General features: G+C 42.7%; 1 protein-coding gene across 3 annotated transcripts in view; it reads right to left on the bottom strand.

The window, feature by feature from the left end:
* Nucleotides 1-1,470: 1,470 nt before the first annotated feature.
* Nucleotides 1,471-19,201, bottom strand: part of Sel1l2 (SEL1L2 adaptor subunit of SYVN1 ubiquitin ligase) — a 60,933-nt gene continuing 43,202 nt past the window's right edge. Inside the window, exons 11-18 of one of the 3 annotated variants that reach the window (XM_050134322.1) lie at nt 18,184-18,246; nt 17,570-17,657; nt 14,011-14,159; nt 12,783-12,948; nt 12,587-12,661; nt 9,789-9,961; nt 2,345-2,473; nt 1,471-1,590 (exon numbers count right to left, since the gene is read on the bottom strand). In XM_050134322.1, coding sequence (XP_049990279.1) covers nt 1,471-1,590; nt 2,345-2,473; nt 9,789-9,961; nt 12,587-12,661; nt 12,783-12,948; nt 14,011-14,159; nt 17,570-17,657; nt 18,184-18,246 — 963 coding nt within the window. Of the gene's footprint in view, nt 1,594-2,344; nt 2,474-9,788; nt 9,962-12,586; nt 12,662-12,782; nt 12,949-14,010; nt 14,160-17,569; nt 17,658-18,183; nt 18,247-19,201 lie in introns of all 3 variants that reach the window. The other 2 variants (XM_050134323.1, XM_050134321.1) reach the window with 2 other exon arrangements.

Raw genomic sequence — 19,201 nt, 5'->3', positions numbered from 1 at the left:
TTTTAAGCCTGCTTTTCATGTTTTTCTAGGTTCTCTTATCTCTATTTTTCTCCACATCATTTACAACAACAAACTCTTGTGACTGTGTTGAATTATAAAGGACCAAAACGGATCTCTTCTTACTGGTTCTCAGCACTTTTGCTGGAGAGTCACAGGGCACAGAGGCCATGGTGATTACCAACTCAGCTTCCCTCACCACTTTCCAAGTCATCTGAGGTTTTGTTTGTGTTTGCTTTTGTGCTTTAAATAGGCTCCCTTTATGTTGTCTATGATGGCCTTGCTCTCGCTATTCATACCAGATTGGCCGCAACTTCAATGCCTCAGCTTCCCAAGTGCTGTGACCACAGAAGTATACACTGTACCTTGCTTCTTCACTTTGAGTTTCAAAAGGATATTCAAAGCTACCACTTACTTGTTTGTTTTATAAAATTACCTTTATTTTTAATTATGTGGGTGTTTTGCCTGCATGTATGTCTGTGCATTGTGTTCAGGCAGTGCCCAAGGAGGTCAAAAGAGGGTGTCACAACCACTGGGACTGCAGTTACAGATCATTGTGAGCTGCCATGTAGGTGCTGGAAATTAAACCAGGGTCCTCCAGAAGAGCAGGCTCTTAATTGCTGAACCAGTTCCCCTATCATTTATGATGTACCTCCTAGGTGCAAGACTGTTGCTACTTTGTTTGCATTCCTTATTTCATTTAAGTCTCATGCCAACTGTAAGATAGGTATTTTTCCCTCTTGTCTTGCACATCAGGAAACTGAAGCTAAAAGATTTCAAAAACAGCTAGAAAGGTATAAAGCTAGGATTCAAGTCTAGCCTTCAACAGAGGTCATGGGCCTAATGGCTTCTCCTCATCCACCGATCCCCCTGTTTAGTCTTAGGCCCCCGACTTTCCTGTTGGGATCCAGAAAAGCTAGACCTTTTCATTTATGCCATGAAGCTAATACCAGCTTCCACTTTTGCCACCCCCCTTTTCCAGGCATGACCTGCTGTGAAGAAGCACTGTTGTTCATCAGGACTTCAGTTTGCCCCCGAGATCATCCCTATGGAATCTATGTGTTTAGTCTATTTGTCATCTTCTCAGGCATCTGCATTCCTACTTCCCCTGAAACTACCATACACTCCAGTATGTGTCTAGAGCCAACACACCCAGCTTGTTCTCTCAAGAGGGAAGGACACCTTTGCTATAACACAAAGATGGTGACCTTTATCGAGGCCAGGACTAGATCACCAAGATGATAAATTTGTGGCGTAGTCTTAGATGACCTGTCCTCAGCATCCCCCTTTGGTACCCTTGACTAAGCAGAAAGTCTGGAGTTGTTTCTCTAGATCAGTTCTTAAGCTTTGTCCTCTCTCGATCACAGCTGTGTGGGAAATCTGCATTAGCTCTTGATTTGGATGAGGAAACTCTTTATTTGGTGAGGATAGCTTGGCTTGAACCTGTGGGTAGGTTTCCTGATGGTCCAGAGCCTACCCATGGCGATTTGTAAGCAAGAAGATCAGCATGGCAATAATTAGGCCAATCACAAATAAATCCCAGTATGGTCCAACGGTGCTGTCTACTTTCAGCCATTTCCATCTCATGGTAAACTGCTGGCAAGAGGCATTCAGTCAAAACCAAAACCAAAACCAAAACCAAAACCAAAACCAACAAGCAAATACACAGTCCCAGCACCTGACTGTAGTCAGAACCAGCTCTTCTCACAAGCCTGCCACTGCCACCCTGCCCCCAGCCCGCCCCCTGCTCCCTTCCATCTTAGAAGATGCGATCTATTTCAGGGTAGAGCCCATACGTGGGCTTAATTACCACCACTAAAATAACCACAAAGTTGTATAAAATGTAGCTGGACAAGGTGGCGCTTGCCTGTCATCCCTGTGCTGGGAAGCCTGAAGCAGAAGGGTCTCAGATTTGAGGTCAGCCTGGGTTACATAGTGACTTCCAGGTCAGCCTTGATTATGTCATAAGGCCCTGTCTCAAAAAAATTAATGTCTATGTTTAAGAAATGCAGCTCTTTGTATCGCTTGCCACCTGCCATCTGCTCACCCGTCTCAGATTCTGATGGCAGGAGCTGTGTTTTGAACAAGTATATATAGCACATCTCCGCTTAAGGCTTTGAACACAGCGTGTGCGGGAAGAGTATCTGCTGAATTAATTCACTGGTTGTACTACACAGTGTCAACACATGCTCAACAAGCAGAGTTGCCGTGTGCTAAGTACAAGACTTTGCATTCCACTTATCAAAGAAAAGTTAGCTAAATAAAAAAAAAATTTTTTCCCTTCGTAAGCCTCATCATTTTGTCCCAGAGTTTCTTAGTTTCTAGAATCGATTTGAGACAAACTTACGTTAAAAAACAGGATATCTTGGAGCAGATGCACAGTTTCCAGCTTCATAAGGGCAAAGAACACAGGTATGTGAGCATCCGGGCTTGTCTGAGCAGCCATGTCGTACAATCTTCGGGCCAGATGAAGGTCCTGGAAAGAAAGCATCCTGTCTCTATCAGGCACAGATTCTTGAGAAACAGAAACCGTTGTTAGAAATATCACAGTTTCTATTTGGTAGGTAGAATGGGCCCACGAAATTGTCCATGCCCTCATCATGCCTGGGGCAGACAGGGAGATGGAAAGTATGAGAGGAACTCAACTTTGCTGGGTGCTGGGGTGCGGGGAATCACAGGGAAAGAATCAGAAGCAACTCAAAGAGCCAGCCAGCACACAGGGGGCTTGGTCTTAACACCGACAGAGAACTTAGTTTACTAACAACCTGAATCAGATCGAAAACACATTCTTTCCCATTGCCTCTAGTACAGAATTAGCCTTGATTTTAGTCGTACGAGACCATAAGCAGAGTCAGGCCATTTAGACTCTTGACCTACAGACCATGAGAAATCAGCATGCTGTGAATATCATCTGTGATGGAAAACTAACACAGGCCTTGAAAACCATTCTTATATCATCTGGGGTTAGTTAGCTCCTACTTGAGAACAAAGAACTTGAGGTGCCACGAGTACAGATCCCTATGTGTAGATAGCTAATAATAATCATACAATCTCTGTAGTATGTATCATAGAATTTGTTTATTTATTTGTCTTTTTCCAGGTCCTTGACTGTCTTGGACTATCTGTTCAAAAATAAGCTTAATAAGGTGCCTACTACATAGTAGGGCTGTTTTTTTTTTTTTTTTTTTTTTTTCTCCTAAGCTCTTTATTCTTTGGACTTTTGAGGGGAGGTTGTCACCCAGCTCCCAAATAAATCACACACACAGAGGCTTATTATTACTTATAAATGCCCAGCCTTAGCTTGGCTTATTTCTAACCAGCTTTTCTTAAATTATGCCATCTTTCTCTTGCCTCTGGGCTTTAACTTTTTCTTCTGTATATCTTATTTCACTCTTACTCTGTGGCTGGCTGACAGACCCCTTCTTTCCTCACTCCTTGATCTCTCTTTCTTACTTTTTCTCCTTCTATTTATTCTCCCTGCCTGCCATAACACATCTTAAAATAATATAGGGCTTCAATAATTCTTATGAAATGAATGGGTGGGCTATTTTATCTTTCAGGTTGGAATCTGATTCCTGAAATGATGTGTTATCGTATTCTTTGGGGGCCTTTTCCTTATTGAGTTATGCCAAGGCAGATAGTTATTTTCCAACTACGTATGGCTTATGTTATTTTATTTTTGTCTTGTTGCTTAACATTGATAAAAAAGACTTCTAAGGAATATTCCTTTAAAACATTTTTACATTCAGTGTGTGTGTGTGTGTGTGTGTGAGTGTGTGTGTGTTATCGTTCTCAAGTGGAGTACAGAGGCTGACTTTCAGGACTTGCCCCACCATGTGTGTTTCATAGATTGAACTAGGTCATAGGTCATCAGGCTTGGTGACAAACTCATTTACCTACCGAGTGTCTCTCTGGCACAGTATTGTTTTCAAAGCATCTTTCCCAGTTGGGTACCTATGGACTAAGGAGAGTTTTTTTCTTTTTTTTCCCAAGAAATTCATTTTGGTTTTGGTTTTGGGAATTGAATTCAACACTTCATACATACTAGACTACCACCAAGCTGCATCCTCAAACCCAGGTGTCTTTTTAGGCTTCAGTACTTGTGAGTTCTTAGGCCCTCTGCTAATCCTTGTCCTATGTAATGTCCCTCAGCTGTGTTCTGCTCTCTGCATTAGCTCCCTCCTTCCCCCTCCCTCCTTTCCCACCCCTAAGAAAGCAGGGTCTCACTATGTGATCCATGCTTGACCTTGGACTCACAATCTTCCAGACAGCCACCTCCTGAGGACTGGGATCACAGGTGTGTCACCATACCTGGCTCACTTCTTCCTTTTAATTTTTTTGTTAGTTTTGTTTTTTAACTGTTTTTACTGCATTATATACTTTTCTTCGCTCCCCTCCCTTTCTCCCCTCTCGCCTTCTACCCTTTCCTGTGACCTCCATGCTCCCAATTTACTCGGGAGACCTTTTCTCTTTCCTTTTAGATCCACGTATGTCTCTCTTTGGGTTCTTTTCTTTGTCTAGGTTCTCTGGGGTTGTGGATTGTAGGCTGGTTTTCTTTGCTTTATGTCTAAAAGCCACTTATGAGTGAGTTCATATTATATTTGTCTTTTTGGGTCTGGGTTACCTCACTCAATATGTTTTTTTTTTCTGGAGTCATCCATTTGCCTGAAAATTTCAAGACGTCATTATTATTATTATTATTATTATTATTATTATTATTATTATTATCTGCTGAGTAGTACTCTATTGTGTAAATGTACCACATTTTCTTTATCCATTCTTCAGTTGAGGGGCATCTAGGTTGTTTCCAGATTCTGGCTATTATTACAAATAATGCTGCTATGAACATAGTTGAGCACATGCTGATCTCCAAAATATAAAAGAACTCAAGAAACTTGACATCAAAAGAACAAATAATCTAATAAAAAAAATAGGGTACAGACCTAAACAGAGAACTCTCAACAAATGAATCTCAAATGGCTGAAAGGCATCTAAGGAAATGCTCTTTAGCCATAAGAGAAATGCAAATCAAAGTAACCCTGAGATTTCATCTCACACCTGTCAGAAAGGCCAAGATCAAAAACAATCATGACAGCTTATGCTGGAGAAGATGTGGGGTAAGAGGAGCATTCCTGCATTGCTAGTGGGAGTGCAAATTTGCATAGTCGCTTTGGAAATCAGTATGGCGACTTCTCAGAAAAGTAGGAAACAATCTACCTCAAAACCCAGCAATAGCACTGTTGGGTATATACCCAAAGGATGCTCATTCATATCACAAGACATGTGCTGGCTCATTTCTTAAAGACTTCTAAAGCTTCAAAGTCTGCTAAATAAATTTGTTGGAAGCAAAAAAAGAACATTCTCACCTGAAGTACTTAAAATTCAGAAGATTGGGACAAATCTTCCCAGCACGAAAGAAAACAGATGCTGTAAGGCCTAGCCTGTGTCTTAGTTTCAGCTGAACATAGGTGAGCACATGTGTTATGAATGAGCGTCATAATGTGAGCAATCACCTTATCAGGTGTATGTGATAAACATACAGACGAGTGAAGGAGAGTCAGACCGTAACATTCTAGAATTAGGTATCTTAAACCTGGGAATATACTGAAGGATTTGAGGGGAAGGAATACATAGCCCAGACTATATTTAGAAGAAAAGCGGTATATGAGGCTGTTGTTATCAAGAACAGTTAAGTCAAAGAAGGCACTGAATTTCAGGAAAGAAGTCGAGGAATTATATGCCAGGAAGGTGTTTTCAGTTTGTGTGTGTGTCTGCATTGCCTTTGGGACAGTAAGGGAAGTAATGGTTTGAAGGACTTAAACTTTATCCACAATATCATAGTAGTGGTAGATGAATTGAGCATCCCTTAAGGTAATGCTAACACTCATAACAAACTCCCTGAATTCAGGACACTGAACACTGAAAGGTTTGTTTTTACCTTTAATGAGCATTTTAACATGGGTGTTCCTGGGTGGTAGAGGATTTTTTTTTCCACTCGTAATTAAGAAACTCTGCGTTTCCCCCAGAACCTCTGCTTTCTGCTGTGATCCATCAACAAAGTGCAAAATGGCCAGGGAGAAACTGCTTTTATGTATTGGCTGCCTTAGAACAAATGGCATCTTTCTCTTAAGCAGTTGTGGGGTGGGGTGGGGGAGAAGGCACATGATGCGAAGGATGTTGGGAAATGTAGTCCAAGTAGGTAGGCATCCTTCCATAAATATTCTAAAGGCTAACAATTATAAGTCTCTAATGGGCAGAGGTATTTCTGGTATAAATGCAATGGGGGAATAGCAGAATTGAAGGCACCAGGTAGCCTTTGCAACAGACCAACGTAAAAAAAAAATCAGAACTGATCCAGAGTAGAGACAGTTGGAATAGCCAGGAGAAATGGATAGCAGGCTTTGTTCATAGCATAGCTTCTGAAGTAATTAAAAAATAGAAACTGCAGAAGAGTTTCATAGTAATTTGTGAGCAGAATGCTCGCGTTTTCAAGTTCCTATCCTCAGTTAATTTTCCTTCAGGCATGTGGGACAGCTCTATCCTTACAGCAAGACAACCACCATCTTCATCAGGTGAGCCTAGTCTGCTTGCAAAGGATCCTTACGCTGGGCCTGTAGAGTGTTGATACTCCCTGACAGCAGGGAGTTGGGGAAGTTCACTGGGTCCTCAGTTACTGTCTAGCTACTTCTTACAGCCCCATTGGTAAGTCTGTCCTATTTGCATGTGGCCTCAGGGAGGCGCTAAAGTATATAGGCTTGGGAAGCTCAGGGGGAGGGGTCCATCTTTTTGGCTATGGAGAAGCCAACGTCCACACTTGATGAAAACTTGCCCATGTGGTTGCTTTGGGGTCACCAACTGTCCTGTCAGCGACTCCTGACCCATGTTCTGTAAATAAAGCACTACACTCCTCACCCCAACTCATTAGTTCCCCTGGGGTGAACTGTAGAGGAGCCATTCTTTCTTGTTTTGTCCTTGGGAGTTTAGAAGGTGTTGGGGGTGTGTGTGGCGGGGGTTCTGTTTACATCTCTGGCAGAAGAGAGGTTTGGTAAACAAGGCATTGTTTTATGTTCCTACAGCGACACAGTCTACCCTAACCCTGTGTTTAGATCAAGCTGCCCACTGAGCTGAGGTGCTTCTCAGTGAAGCTATTAGAATAGGCATTTGTGTTACCTTAGGCCCACCGTCTGTTCCCAAAGACAAAAGCGCACACCAGAGGCTCATATTTTTACACCAACTCCCCACTTTCCTCCTTAAATTCAGGGGTTTACCAATCATGTTTCCACCAACCTTCTTACATTCTCAGAGACTCTCTGGAAATGACATTACCCTCATTTTTGTCTCACTGGTTTGCACAAGGATTTACGGTAACAAGAACTGTGGTGTGCCACACTGATGAACTGCTACGGTGAGGACAAACGCTAGAAAGGCTGTTCTCCTAATTGCTTTGGAATAAGTTTGGGGGTTGAACTCATCAGAAAGCTTGTTTTTGAAAATTAGAGTCACTTTACTAATTTGTCTGAGATGATAAAATTAATAAAGTTTGCCCTGAACACTTGGTAATTATTTTTCTAATTGCTAAACGAGGAGCTTAGTAAGGACAAAGCATAGTGACCTCTCACCAGCTGAATCCAAAGTTTTGATAGAGGTCCTAGAGCAGCCCCTGGGTTCTAGTCTGTCTGTCTTTCTTTCTTTCTTTCTTTCTTTCTTTCTTCCTTCCTTCCTTCCTTCCTTCCTTCCTTCTTTCTTTCTTTCTTTCTTTCTTTCTTCTTTCTTTCTCTTTGGTTTTTATTCATCTCCAACTGCACTCTGGTTTTTAATGTAGATGCTTTCTGTCAAAACAACCAACCCACCAACCCACCAACCCACCAACCAACCAACCAACCAACCAACCAACCAACCAACCAACCAAAAACCCATGAGACCTCCAGTGAGGAAAACTGATCAGTTTGATCACAGTGAATGACCTGTGAGTTAAGAGGAAATCTGGCAGGAAAGAATAGAAAAGGGACAGAGAGAAGAACCTGTGGCTAGTTTTTTTGCGTGTGGAATGGATGTCCCAACAGCTGCTATCTGAATAGTGAAGGAAGGGCCCAGCAGAGAGGGTCACTGGTGGGTATGGAGGAAAGAAAATCAAAGCCACTGGTACGGTCCAATGCTGGGCCCTTGACGGTCCTCTCCTGCAGTCTTGGCCACGTGTCATGAGGGGATGCGCCACTGGGCCTCTGGGTACACAGGAGAAAATGGTCTCACTGTGCTGAGGATGTGGCTGTTAAGAGTGAGCCCTGTTTTGAATCACCCTGGGCAGGAGAGCTAACTTAGTGAACACACTGAGTGGGGTCATTTGTACATTTTCTGTAAACAACGCTTCTCTTGGGTTTTGGTGTTTTATATGAGGACTTAATGATCTTGTTGAAACCTTAGCAGATGTTCAAATTCTCTTCTGATCCAAGTGACGGTTATTCCACATAGTGTATCACAACAAAGCCTTTTCACACAGGCTTGTTCATTTAATCCTCTAAGCGGGAGGGTAGGCCAGGTATCATTAGCTCTGTTTCAGTGATGTGGCTGGTGGTGGGATGTGGAGAGTCAACAAATGACATTCAGAGAAATATCCAGTTTAGCATTCGGTCCTGTCCATTTTACAATCAGAGGTAGCTCACCTCTGCTAGGAGTGGGGAAATGGGTTGGATTTGGAGTTGGCAAGTTATTGCTCAGGGCTGACTGATGAAAAATGGTTGGGCAAAGGCAGGCTGCAGCGAGGACAAGACAGTGTTGTCTGCATGACCCAGCAGTCAGGGCCGGAATAGGAAGCCTTTGGCTGTAGAGAGCACTAGCTCAGCGGTTCTCAGGAAACTCCCTACCAATAATCCTCAGCCGGACAGAAGAAGAGAGCACAGAGAGCCAGGAGGCTCCACGGCACTTCACTCTAGAACTATTTAGGAACAGAAGCACCATGAAGAGAAACGTGCTTTGTTGCTCAGAATGACTCATTGTCGGTCCCATTTTTTTTTCCTGAAATTGTTTGGGATCAGATATGCCTTGCATAAAATTCTGGATCCACCACTAAGGAAACTCTGCAAAATGATTTTATAACTGCAGCGTGGATTTCTGATACTCACAAGGACAGAGTGCTTACATGAATATAGATATGTATGTATGTATATATGTACATGTATATCACACCTAACCAAAACTGGTTAATATTGACATTTAACATACCTGCCTCCTCCTTTCATACTCATAATACATCTCTGACTAACCACACCCGCTGCCTAAGGGACTTTTTTCCCACTAGCTTGCACTGTTAGGGCGCTCTTTTATTAGTGAACATGCCTCAAGCCAGATGTGGGCTCTATAACCTCTTAGGTGTCTTTAGAGTGCCCAGCATGGTGTCATAGAGATGATGACTGCTTTGTAAGATGAATGCATGCCACCTAAATCTATAGCCCAGGCCTCGTTCCACCTTCCTGTTATAGCTGACCATTTAGGAGATGGTGGAGATGTCAATGCATAAGTCACATCAATGAAGAGGTGGAGACTGGGCTCACCACAAAAATATGTGTTGGGAAAAGGAGGGATACATGAATCAGATTGGCCCAAATTAGATTTCTTCTATTCATTAATTGTGTAGTTGGAGGACATGAAGGCAATAGTGTAGTTATATGTGTTAGCACAAGGGAGAGGGACTCTTTTCTTTCTTCTACATTAATGGCATCGATGAAATTCCAAACATTTATAATTTTTTTCTTCTTACACAGCTGTCATTTCTAGCTTTGAAAAAATGCAATTACCTTTGCGATACCCAAGCCGTGCTCATACATATAGGCCAGATTGAACATGGCTTGTGCACTGTGATGCTTGTCTGCTGCGATGCTGTAGTGAGTGGCTGCTGTTTCATAGTCTTTCTTAGTACCATAGCCGTAGTAATGGTAATCTCCAATTTTCACCCTAGCAAAAGCGTTCCCTGAGAGGAAGACCGGAAAGAGAGAATAATAACACAGAGATTCGTGTACAGTCCTCTGTAAGTCCACCTAGTAAGCTGCAAAAACACCAAATACGTACATTTACATGCATATGTACACATGAGATAGGCAATATCTCACAGGTAAGATTACATGTACTGTATGAAAGTCAAGACACAAATATGATGCTAGTCATGTTTATTGCAGGATAATATTCATGATTATAATGTTCTGAAAGAAATACTAAACTACACATAAATTCCTATTTGGAGATAGGACAGCAACTATTGGAGAACTGGATCCCATCTTTCCTGCTTCTAGAATTCCTCTCTAAAACTCTACTCTCATCTAGCCCCATAAGGGCAAAGCAAGAACTCCAAGGCTCTTAATTACCTAAATTGTTCTGGAGCCCAGTATGGTACTTGATAAATATTTATGAAATGATCATGCTAGGATATTTTTAGAAAATGCCTTCCCTGGAGCTAATTTAGGATATTACTTTCCAATAAACATGGATATATCATGGACGGAGGAAATCACATTACTTTCAAAGAGTTGTGGCCACTTAGAAATGGCTTTTGAGGGTATGTGTGTATCACAGGAGATGGCCATGCTTCTGTTTCCTAAAAGAATGTGGGTTGAGAGGATTAGGGAGAATTTATGATGGACATTTGTCTCAGCTGTGGCTAACCCTTCACAAAATCCAGGCTTTCTTGGAAAATGGAAACCAGTGTATTAGGGTCTGAGGTATGTCTTGACATATAGGACTCCCTTCCAAAATTCTTTTCCAATTTGGTCCAGTGCTGTGGATTTCTTTTAAATTTCTACCTTTGGTTAACAAAATTCCTCTAAACTTCTAGTTCAAACACAGACACTTGAAAGATATGTGACACTATGAGCCATCTTTGTTTCCCTCTGAGAAGAGCCAACATTTTAAAACTCATAAGCTGATGAAGACATTAGCTTTCAGATTTTGCTTCCTACATGATTCACACAAAATGTACAGGCAAGTGGGAGCGAGGGCCAATAGGGATGTCACTGAGGGCTAACTACAGAGGCCAGGAGAGACATGAGGCCCCAAAGAGAAACCTACTCCATCTCTAGTTTTGTTCCAATCTGTCATGCTGACTCCCAAGGTTACTGCTTGGCCATAGTCACAAAGGGATGGGACACCTGTGTAATCTTAAGCTTTGCAGTTAAGAAAAGGATCTCCCAAGTCTCTGAGAATGGAGGACAGTGACCAAGCTTGTGCTCAGAGCCACAGTACCCGAATGAGTGCATGTGGCAGTTCTGACAGGCTTCTGGGTAGATCTGTTGACTAGAGATGTCTACTTCAATCCCACAGCTGCAAGGTGGTTCTGGGCCCTGATGTCTCAGTAGCTCTTCATATGAAGAAGCGTTAGTGACTAATTGGAATTCCATTATTTGAATTCCTACCTTTTGTGAGCTACTCAGCAGCCATAACTTTGAGATGGGTATGTCTAACCTTTTGTCACAGGATTATTTTGAGCAATCTAGCTAGTGTGTGTGTGTGTTCTATTTAATATTAATGTCTCTTCATTTTCTGCTTCTTTTTTCTTTGGTCCAATTTCTACACCATTTCCTGGCTTGAAATAAACATGTATCTGTTGCAACCGAGCTGATTTGCTATGGCTGAGAGATTGCTGGTGTTGTTTTCTCGCTCCAAATAAGGTCTTTATTGCATTTTACAAAACATAGAATTTCTCGCTAAAATCGCATTGATGGCTCGCTGCTGCGTTACCAGCTCAGCTGGGTCTGCGAAGGCACCACTGTGGTTTTTTTCCCTCTGCTTCATATTAGCATCAGCTGAGAATCATTTTTTTATCCTATTACTTCCTGTTAAAAGGGATGATTCAGCCTTAACAGGAGATGATTTTCAAGAAACCTAATTGGAAATAAAATTGCTCTCTTATTGCAAGAGTTCCACACACATCCAAATGCCAACCATGACAGCTGTGCCACATCGCTCTGATTTTAATACTATAATTCTAGGGGGGGGAAATTGGAAGGGACATGGTGATGCAAATGCCACCTGCCAATGCTGTTCTGAGCAATGATAGTTTACGTTCCTTACCACGTGTGAAACCAGCAAGTAGGAAGGCCTGGAGGGTGCCAAGAAAGGATCTTCCCACTTTTTAAAAAAATTCTAACATATTGATAGTTAAATATCTGAAGTGTGTTGTCATCATCAATGTCTCATTTTAGAAGAGAAGTCAGATGTAGACGGCACATAAAATTACTTTTGCCTACAGACTCAGAGACACAGGTCACATCTCAGATCGGCTCAGCAAACAACTCAGCCAATGAATGGCTCAAGCCAGCCCCAGATAATTGTTTTCTTGAGTAAAATTATCCTGTTTCGAACAACAGTTCTGGTACCATGGAGACAGAGACACATTCTGAGGGCTTGCTAAACTGAGAGACTTTGAGAATAATGAAGAAAATGAATGCTCAGAAATGACCTCTCACAGCAGAGCAATTTGAAGTGCCCCCTGCTTGACACCCTGTACCTCTGTGCCTCTGTTCTCAACCACACAACTGAAGCAAATCAGAGGACTAGCCATCGACGTGGTCCAGCTATATGCCTATTTTGATCTGTTTTATACCTTGGATGGCGGCTCGGTTCCATAGCAGAAGTGCCATTGGATACATCTTCTCTTTCCCCAGAATTTTAGCCTTTTCTAAAAGAAAAAGGAAAAAAAAAAAAAAGAAGGAACTATTCCATTAAAAAGGCTTAAATGAGGACATAGTAAGCCATTTTTGCATACGCATCGTTGGGGAATTGCGAAGATTTTATCTTACTAGATTCCAAGATGAATGCTGAATTGCTTTGAGCGACTTCGTATCCCATTTCTGCGAGCAGTGCGTACTGAACGAGAGAAGAGTCTACATCGCCATCCTTATAGGCAAAGTAGGCTGTCAGGAATTTCTCAGCCCAGTGGCCGAGTTCGCAGACACCTTTGTAAAGCTGAAGGTGGAAAAAGGAGTCAAACGGGCTGGTTAGCTTCAGCCCACACAGTGATCTGTGGTCCTCGTCTTCAGCTGCTGATGGCTGAGCAGACAAGAACTTTTTTTCTAAAACAGCCTGGCTTTTGAAAATCATTGAGGGTGAAGAACTAATACGTGTATAGGCACACAGATTCTCAGGGTAGCTTTGTCTCTAGCGAATTGTTCTCCGGCTCCTTTTAATTTGTGTAATAAACTTTCCTGGCTTGGAGGCTATTCAAGAGGATAAGAATATCAATCTGGAGGGTTTTGTTGTTGATAGTGTCATTTTCCAGGCTCCGGTGCTCTGCGCGGATGAGGCTACAGCTGATGTGGGAATGAGGCGGAAGGGAAGGCAGCGCCTGAGGGTATAGGTGACGTGACGGGGAGGGAGGTGTGCGGAGCTCCATGGGGACAAATGTCAACTTAGCTGAATAGCCCTTATGTAACCAAAAGAGGTTAGCCATACATAATTCATTAGGAAGTTGGCAAAGGAACAAATCTAAAGATAGATTATTAGCTGGGAGCTTTTGAAATGAGTTTCAGAGGGACCAGATTGTAACGTGGAGGTGTTTGTACTGATGCAGCGGACGTATTTAATAAATCAATGAAGGGCATTAAGGTCCGGAAAGCATTCTTTTGAAAAGTACATTACTGGCTCAGGCCGAAAGAACCCACTTTCTCAATTGTCATCCGAGTCATCTAAAATCTAAGGACCCTGTTTTCTGGGAAGGAATGGGCTACGTTTCCTAGACTAAATCAAGCCTGCCTTTCCTGAGGAGTGACTCCCATCTCACTGGGAGTGCCAGGTCGCTCTGGTGGTTTGACTCTGAAGGCTGAAGCCCTTCTAAATTCCAGAGGCAGATTGTGACTGCAAGGAGGAGCCAGACTCCAGAGAGGAGGGGCTCATTGTTCGCCTTCTCTCCCCCAATTGAAGTTACACTATCATTTCTCCTCCTGTCAAATGGTGGTGTTCATTGCCAACAGCAAGAGAAGATCTGTGTAACAAAAGCGGCCTCCCCACTCCGTGTGACCCCAAGTTTACCTCCACGGCCGTTCTGCATGATCTTAGCACCCCGGTTCCAGTTGCGTACATCTCGGCTAGGTAGTAAATGGCGAGAGGCTGCCCGCTCTGAGATGCCAAGTAGAAATATTTGAAGGCAAGTTTATAATCCTTCCACACTCCAGAGCCGGCTGAAAACGAAAACTCTTTTAAGCCACTCTTTTTTTTTTTTTGGAAAAGCATTTTATGGATATAATAGTCGTAGTGATACCCAACATGTCTAAACAGGATGGGGAAAACCCTAAAACCGTAAGTAAAGCTACTTGAGAGTCACTATTTTGGGGGGCAAGTCTATGATCTTTACACATTCAGAAAAATTAAGAAACAAGTGCTACTCAGTTTCATGTACAGAGGAAGACAAGGAAATGTGTGTCACAGGAGTTTTTTTTTTAATTGAAAAAAAATTCTTGCCTCCTCCCAGCCTCCCATTTCCCTTCCCCTCCTCCCGCCCCTCTCCCCCTCCCCCACTCCTCTCCCCCTCCCTCTCCAGTCCGAAGGGCAGACAGGGTTCCCTGCCCTGTGGAAAGTCCAGGGTCCTCTCCCCTCCATCCAGGTCTAGGAAGGTGAACATCCAAACTGGCTAGGCTCCCACCAAGCCAGAACATGAAGTAGGATCAAACCCCCGTGCCGTTGTCCTTGGCTTCTCATCAGCCCTCATTGTCCGCCCTGTTCAGAGGGTCCGGTTTTATCCCATGCTTTTTCAGTCACAGTCCAGCTGGCCTTGGTGAGCTCCCAATAGATCAGCCCCACTGTCTCAGTGGATGGGTGCACCCCTCGTGGTCCTGACATCCTTGCTCATGTTCTCCCTCCTTCTGCTCCTCATTGGGACTTTGGGAGCTTAGTCCGATGCTTCAGTGTGGGTCTCTGTCTCTATTTCCATCCATCGCTAGATGAAGGTTCTTTTGTGATCTTACTGTCATCTTCTCTCTCTGTGTCTTTCTTCTCTCTCTCTCTCTCTCTCTCTCTCTCTCTCTCTCTCTCTCTCTCTCTCTCTCTCTCTCTCTCTCCTCTCTCTCCATGTAGATTTCAACCAGCCACAAACACAGAGCAGGCGAGTCCCAGGTCCAGGAAGGGCAGCTCTGTCTGAGGTCATGATGGGAGGAGAGGCAGAGGCATTTGGTGCTGGGCAGAGTTGGTACATCTCTAGCAGGTGAGATTCTTGGCTCAGCTCTTTTGTTAACTGTTATTCCTCTTTCTGAGTCATTCCCATCTAGGGACTTCACTTGCAAAAAACAAAGGGGCTTTCCCCGGATTGGCTTCACATTCCCTCCTAGCTCAAAAGTTTCATGGTTTTTAAAAGTGATGCCACACAGGAATTAAGCCAGAGCCAGCCTGGCATGGGGGCACACTCCTGCAATCCTAACATTCCAGAGACCATGGCCAGAGGGTGGCCAGTCTAAAGCCAGCTCAGGCTACATAGTGAGACTCTATGTCTAAACAGATAAGTAAATAAGTAAAATTTGAAAAAATTAAAAAGGAGCTAGAAGTCTGGTGACAGATTGCTTGGAATTGAATCCCAGCCTGACTGTGTCATCTTGGGTAGAATGTGTGGCCTTGATATCACCCAGTCAGCTCAGCTATAAGCTGTGGGGTGTCCATATGTTGAGAGAGTAAAATGAACTGGAACATGCAAAGCCATTGCTATTATTCTCTCCTAGAAGCTCTAGGAATTGGACAGATTGTAAGCTGAGGACTTGGAGCAAATTAGGAGAATATGATGTCAAACACGATAAAAAAAAAAAAGGCTGTCTTAGCTGGACCACAGTGGCAAACATCAGTCTAGCTGGATCACAGTGGAAACATCATCTTAGCTGGACCACAGTGGCAAACATCAGTCTAGCTGGACCACAGTGGAAACATCATCTTAGCTGGACCACAGTGGCAAACATCAGTCTAGCTGAACCACAGTGGCAAACATCATTTTAGCTGGGCCACAGTGGCAAACATCATCTTAGCTGGACCACAGTAGCAAACATCAGCCTAGCTAAACCACAGTAGCAAACATCAGCCTAGCTAAACCACAGTAGCAAACATCAGCCTAGCTGGACCACAGTGGCAAATATCAGCCTAGCTGGGCCACAATGGCAAACATCATCTTAGTTGGACCACAGTGGCAAGCTTCAGCATAGCTGGACCACAGTGGCAAACATCACCTTAGCTGGACCAGAGTGGCAGACATCAGTAGACTTCTTGACTAGATGTGACCTACTAGAGAGAGTTGGCTGTTGCCTTGGTTCCTTCTCTGACATGAAGAACTTGGTGAGGGCATGTTCAGACATCTGGGGTTTGTCCTGACTTCTCACTCTTTTAACTCCCGCAGGAATTATTACAAATCTCCTCTCCATCTGAGCTCCTTACTGTAACTGCCTTGCTATTGCTCTAAGAATGCAGTATTTTTGCCGGTGAAGGACAACTTCATCTTGTCTTTCCTCACTGACCTCTACCTCACCATCTTACCCCAGTTTGTGGATCTGTGCTTCCGCTCTCCCTTCAGTGCTGCAGGCTGAGAAACACCACTTCTCTATCAAGACCACGAGGCCTCCGCCTACCTGGGATCAATCAGATCTTAATGCCGCCAACTTTTCCCAGAACCTCCTTCTATCAGTTATAATTATGTTCATGTCTCATCATTTAATAACAATTCCTTCTTGGGTGTTGTTCCCTTCAGTTCCTTTTTTTTCTCTTTTCAAGATACATTTTGAAATATTATTTTTCTTTTTTCTCTTTTTGTATTCACACCCTGACCCACTGTCAACTGTGCTCGTTCAAATAAATACAATAATCTCACCAATCAACACAGCAATTCTACATATTGACTAAGTGATAAGGATACCAATTAATTTTTCTTCCCTCTTCGTTCCTCTCTCTTCCTTCTCTTTTCTCCCTCCTGCCTTTTCACTTCCTCCTCCCCTTCGCTCTGTCCTTCCCACACAGTCTTCCTCCTCCACTATTCTATTGCCAGACCTTGTGCTACATTATCGTTGCACACTATCAGTGACATGTACACGGCATCTGGAAAGTTCCACCTTTTTGCCCTTTTGGATTCCTCTCAACCTCTCCTCCCCTTCCAGGCTTTTGTTCTTTTCTTGATAGCCACTCTTCTTTGGCTTAACATTTCAAGATGCCAGAAAGGATCACCAGATTTATGAGCATAGCCACATCTCCTCTTTTTCACATTTTTTCTTTTTCCTTTGCAAACTCAACTACTCTTGGCTTACACCAATACGTTCATGTCTCAGATCTTTCTCCTCAGCCTAGTTCTCTCTCAAGAGTGCCATTGTTATTTCTGGACATGTGTGCTGGAAATTACAGGAACCTCAAAGTTAGCCTAGTCAAAGGTGGGCATCCTGCCTCTGTATCTCCTTACCCTTTCTTTCAACTAATATCCAAGTCTTTATGTTTCTTTAAAGCTCTCTTAAACCGATGCCTTAATATTCTTTGCAAGTCACTCACAGCAACCCTGTGATGCTTGCTACATGAGGAGGAGGTTTACAAATGCCTACGTCATTCTAAATAAGGTAGCCATATTTGCGGTACCTACAGTAGTACATGAAGCCTAGCTGGAACTGTGCGTTAGGCCATCCCTTCTCTGCAGCTTTCTGGAAGTATTTAAGTGCTTCACCATAATTCTGCAAGATAATCACACTGTATTACTCAATGCTATATGCATAACTCCATGGTAACAACCATTTCCAGCTTAAGTGTACTGTCAGCATCCTATAGGCTAGTTAACATAGCACCAGAAATAAAATTCATTTTCATTATTATTTTACATTCTATATAAAAATAATTATTTTATTATAAATTGTAGTTTTCTGTATTAGTAGTTGTTTTTTTTTTTTTTTTTAGATGAGGGAAGGTCACTCAAAAGACATATTAAGCTAAGAAGATAAATTTCTCTATCAGTAAAATTCTCAGGAGGCAGCTGTTTCAAAAGCTGGTTTGACCCTGTGAGTCTCAGACACAACTCTGGATGCTATTCTTGTCGCAGGCTTGTGCCTCTGTCTCTTTGAAAAGATTTCACTGAATCATTTCATCCTCTGTCAGATATACTAGTTTGGCTAACCAAGCAATAAAAACTAATTCTTATACATTAATGCTAAATGCAAAAATGCTAGAAATATGTTGAAAGGGTGGCAAGGTTATTGAACTTACCACAGGAACACCTTTTCCATGAAAGTAAAGGAGACCAAGTCCATGAAGACCAATTGCATTGCCCTAGAATAATTAAAAAAAAAAACTATGTCAAGGAAAATTACTGCAAAATCAATTCAAGTATTTCAAACGCACCCAGTAAGAAATGGCCAAGGCCACCAATTAGGAGGTTGGTGAGTCATTCGGTCTTTCATACCTTTATTCTAGTCACCCCTCTGACTAAATGTTGGAAGTGTTCAAGTTAAACAAGGTGAGAACACTGTGGGCAGATAAAAGGGGGTACTTGACTGTTGGGTTGAGGCTAGGAACTTGGGGGAATTGAGTTTTATCATGGTAGTGACACTTGAGCCACGACTTGAAGGATGGATTTTTTTTTCTAAAACGGGAAGGTCTATTCAAACAGTTGTTACCTAATTTGGCCAAAGAGAGTTGACATCAGTAGCCAAATAACATTTCGGGACATTGGATTTCAGTGCAACCACTGCTCACAGTTAATAATTTATTATATTTGTATATACTATATATCATATCATGTGGTATATGTTTATTCAAACTTAACTGTTCATAACATCACCAATGCCTACCTGATGCTAAATTACTGTTTCTTTTTCTCATCTATACTTAGTGCTCTAAAGATGAAGTGCTTTCAAAACGGGAGGGCTGTGCCTTCACTAGCACATGTTCTGGCATATTTGTATTTGGTGTGTCAGCACCGGGTGAAGAGCGAGTCTTAAAATGACAGGCCATATGGCTCATGGTAAAATTCTTTGGTGTGCTGTAAGTGTAACAACTTGAGTTGCAGCCATGCAACCTGTGGAAGCCATGGTTTCCTGAAAGTTGTTCTCTGATCTCCATATATTGTGGCATGCACGCACACACACACACACACACACACACACACACACACACACACACAGTAATTTTCCAATGGAGAGCTCCTTTTGTCTTTTCTCCTGTCATGTCTTTTGCCCTCTGGTGGCTGTGTAAGAAGCCCAGGCTTGGCCACTTGGCTTTTGTT

The sequence above is a fragment of the Alexandromys fortis genome, unplaced genomic scaffold (assembly GCF_014885135.2).
Source record: "Alexandromys fortis isolate MF-2015 unplaced genomic scaffold, M_Fortis_MF-2015_v1.1 scaffold_6, whole genome shotgun sequence".
Classification (NCBI taxonomy): Eukaryota; Metazoa; Chordata; class Mammalia; order Rodentia; family Cricetidae; genus Alexandromys; species Alexandromys fortis.
Note: the sequence above shows the minus strand (reverse complement) of the source record. Positions and strands in the feature narration are given on the sequence as shown.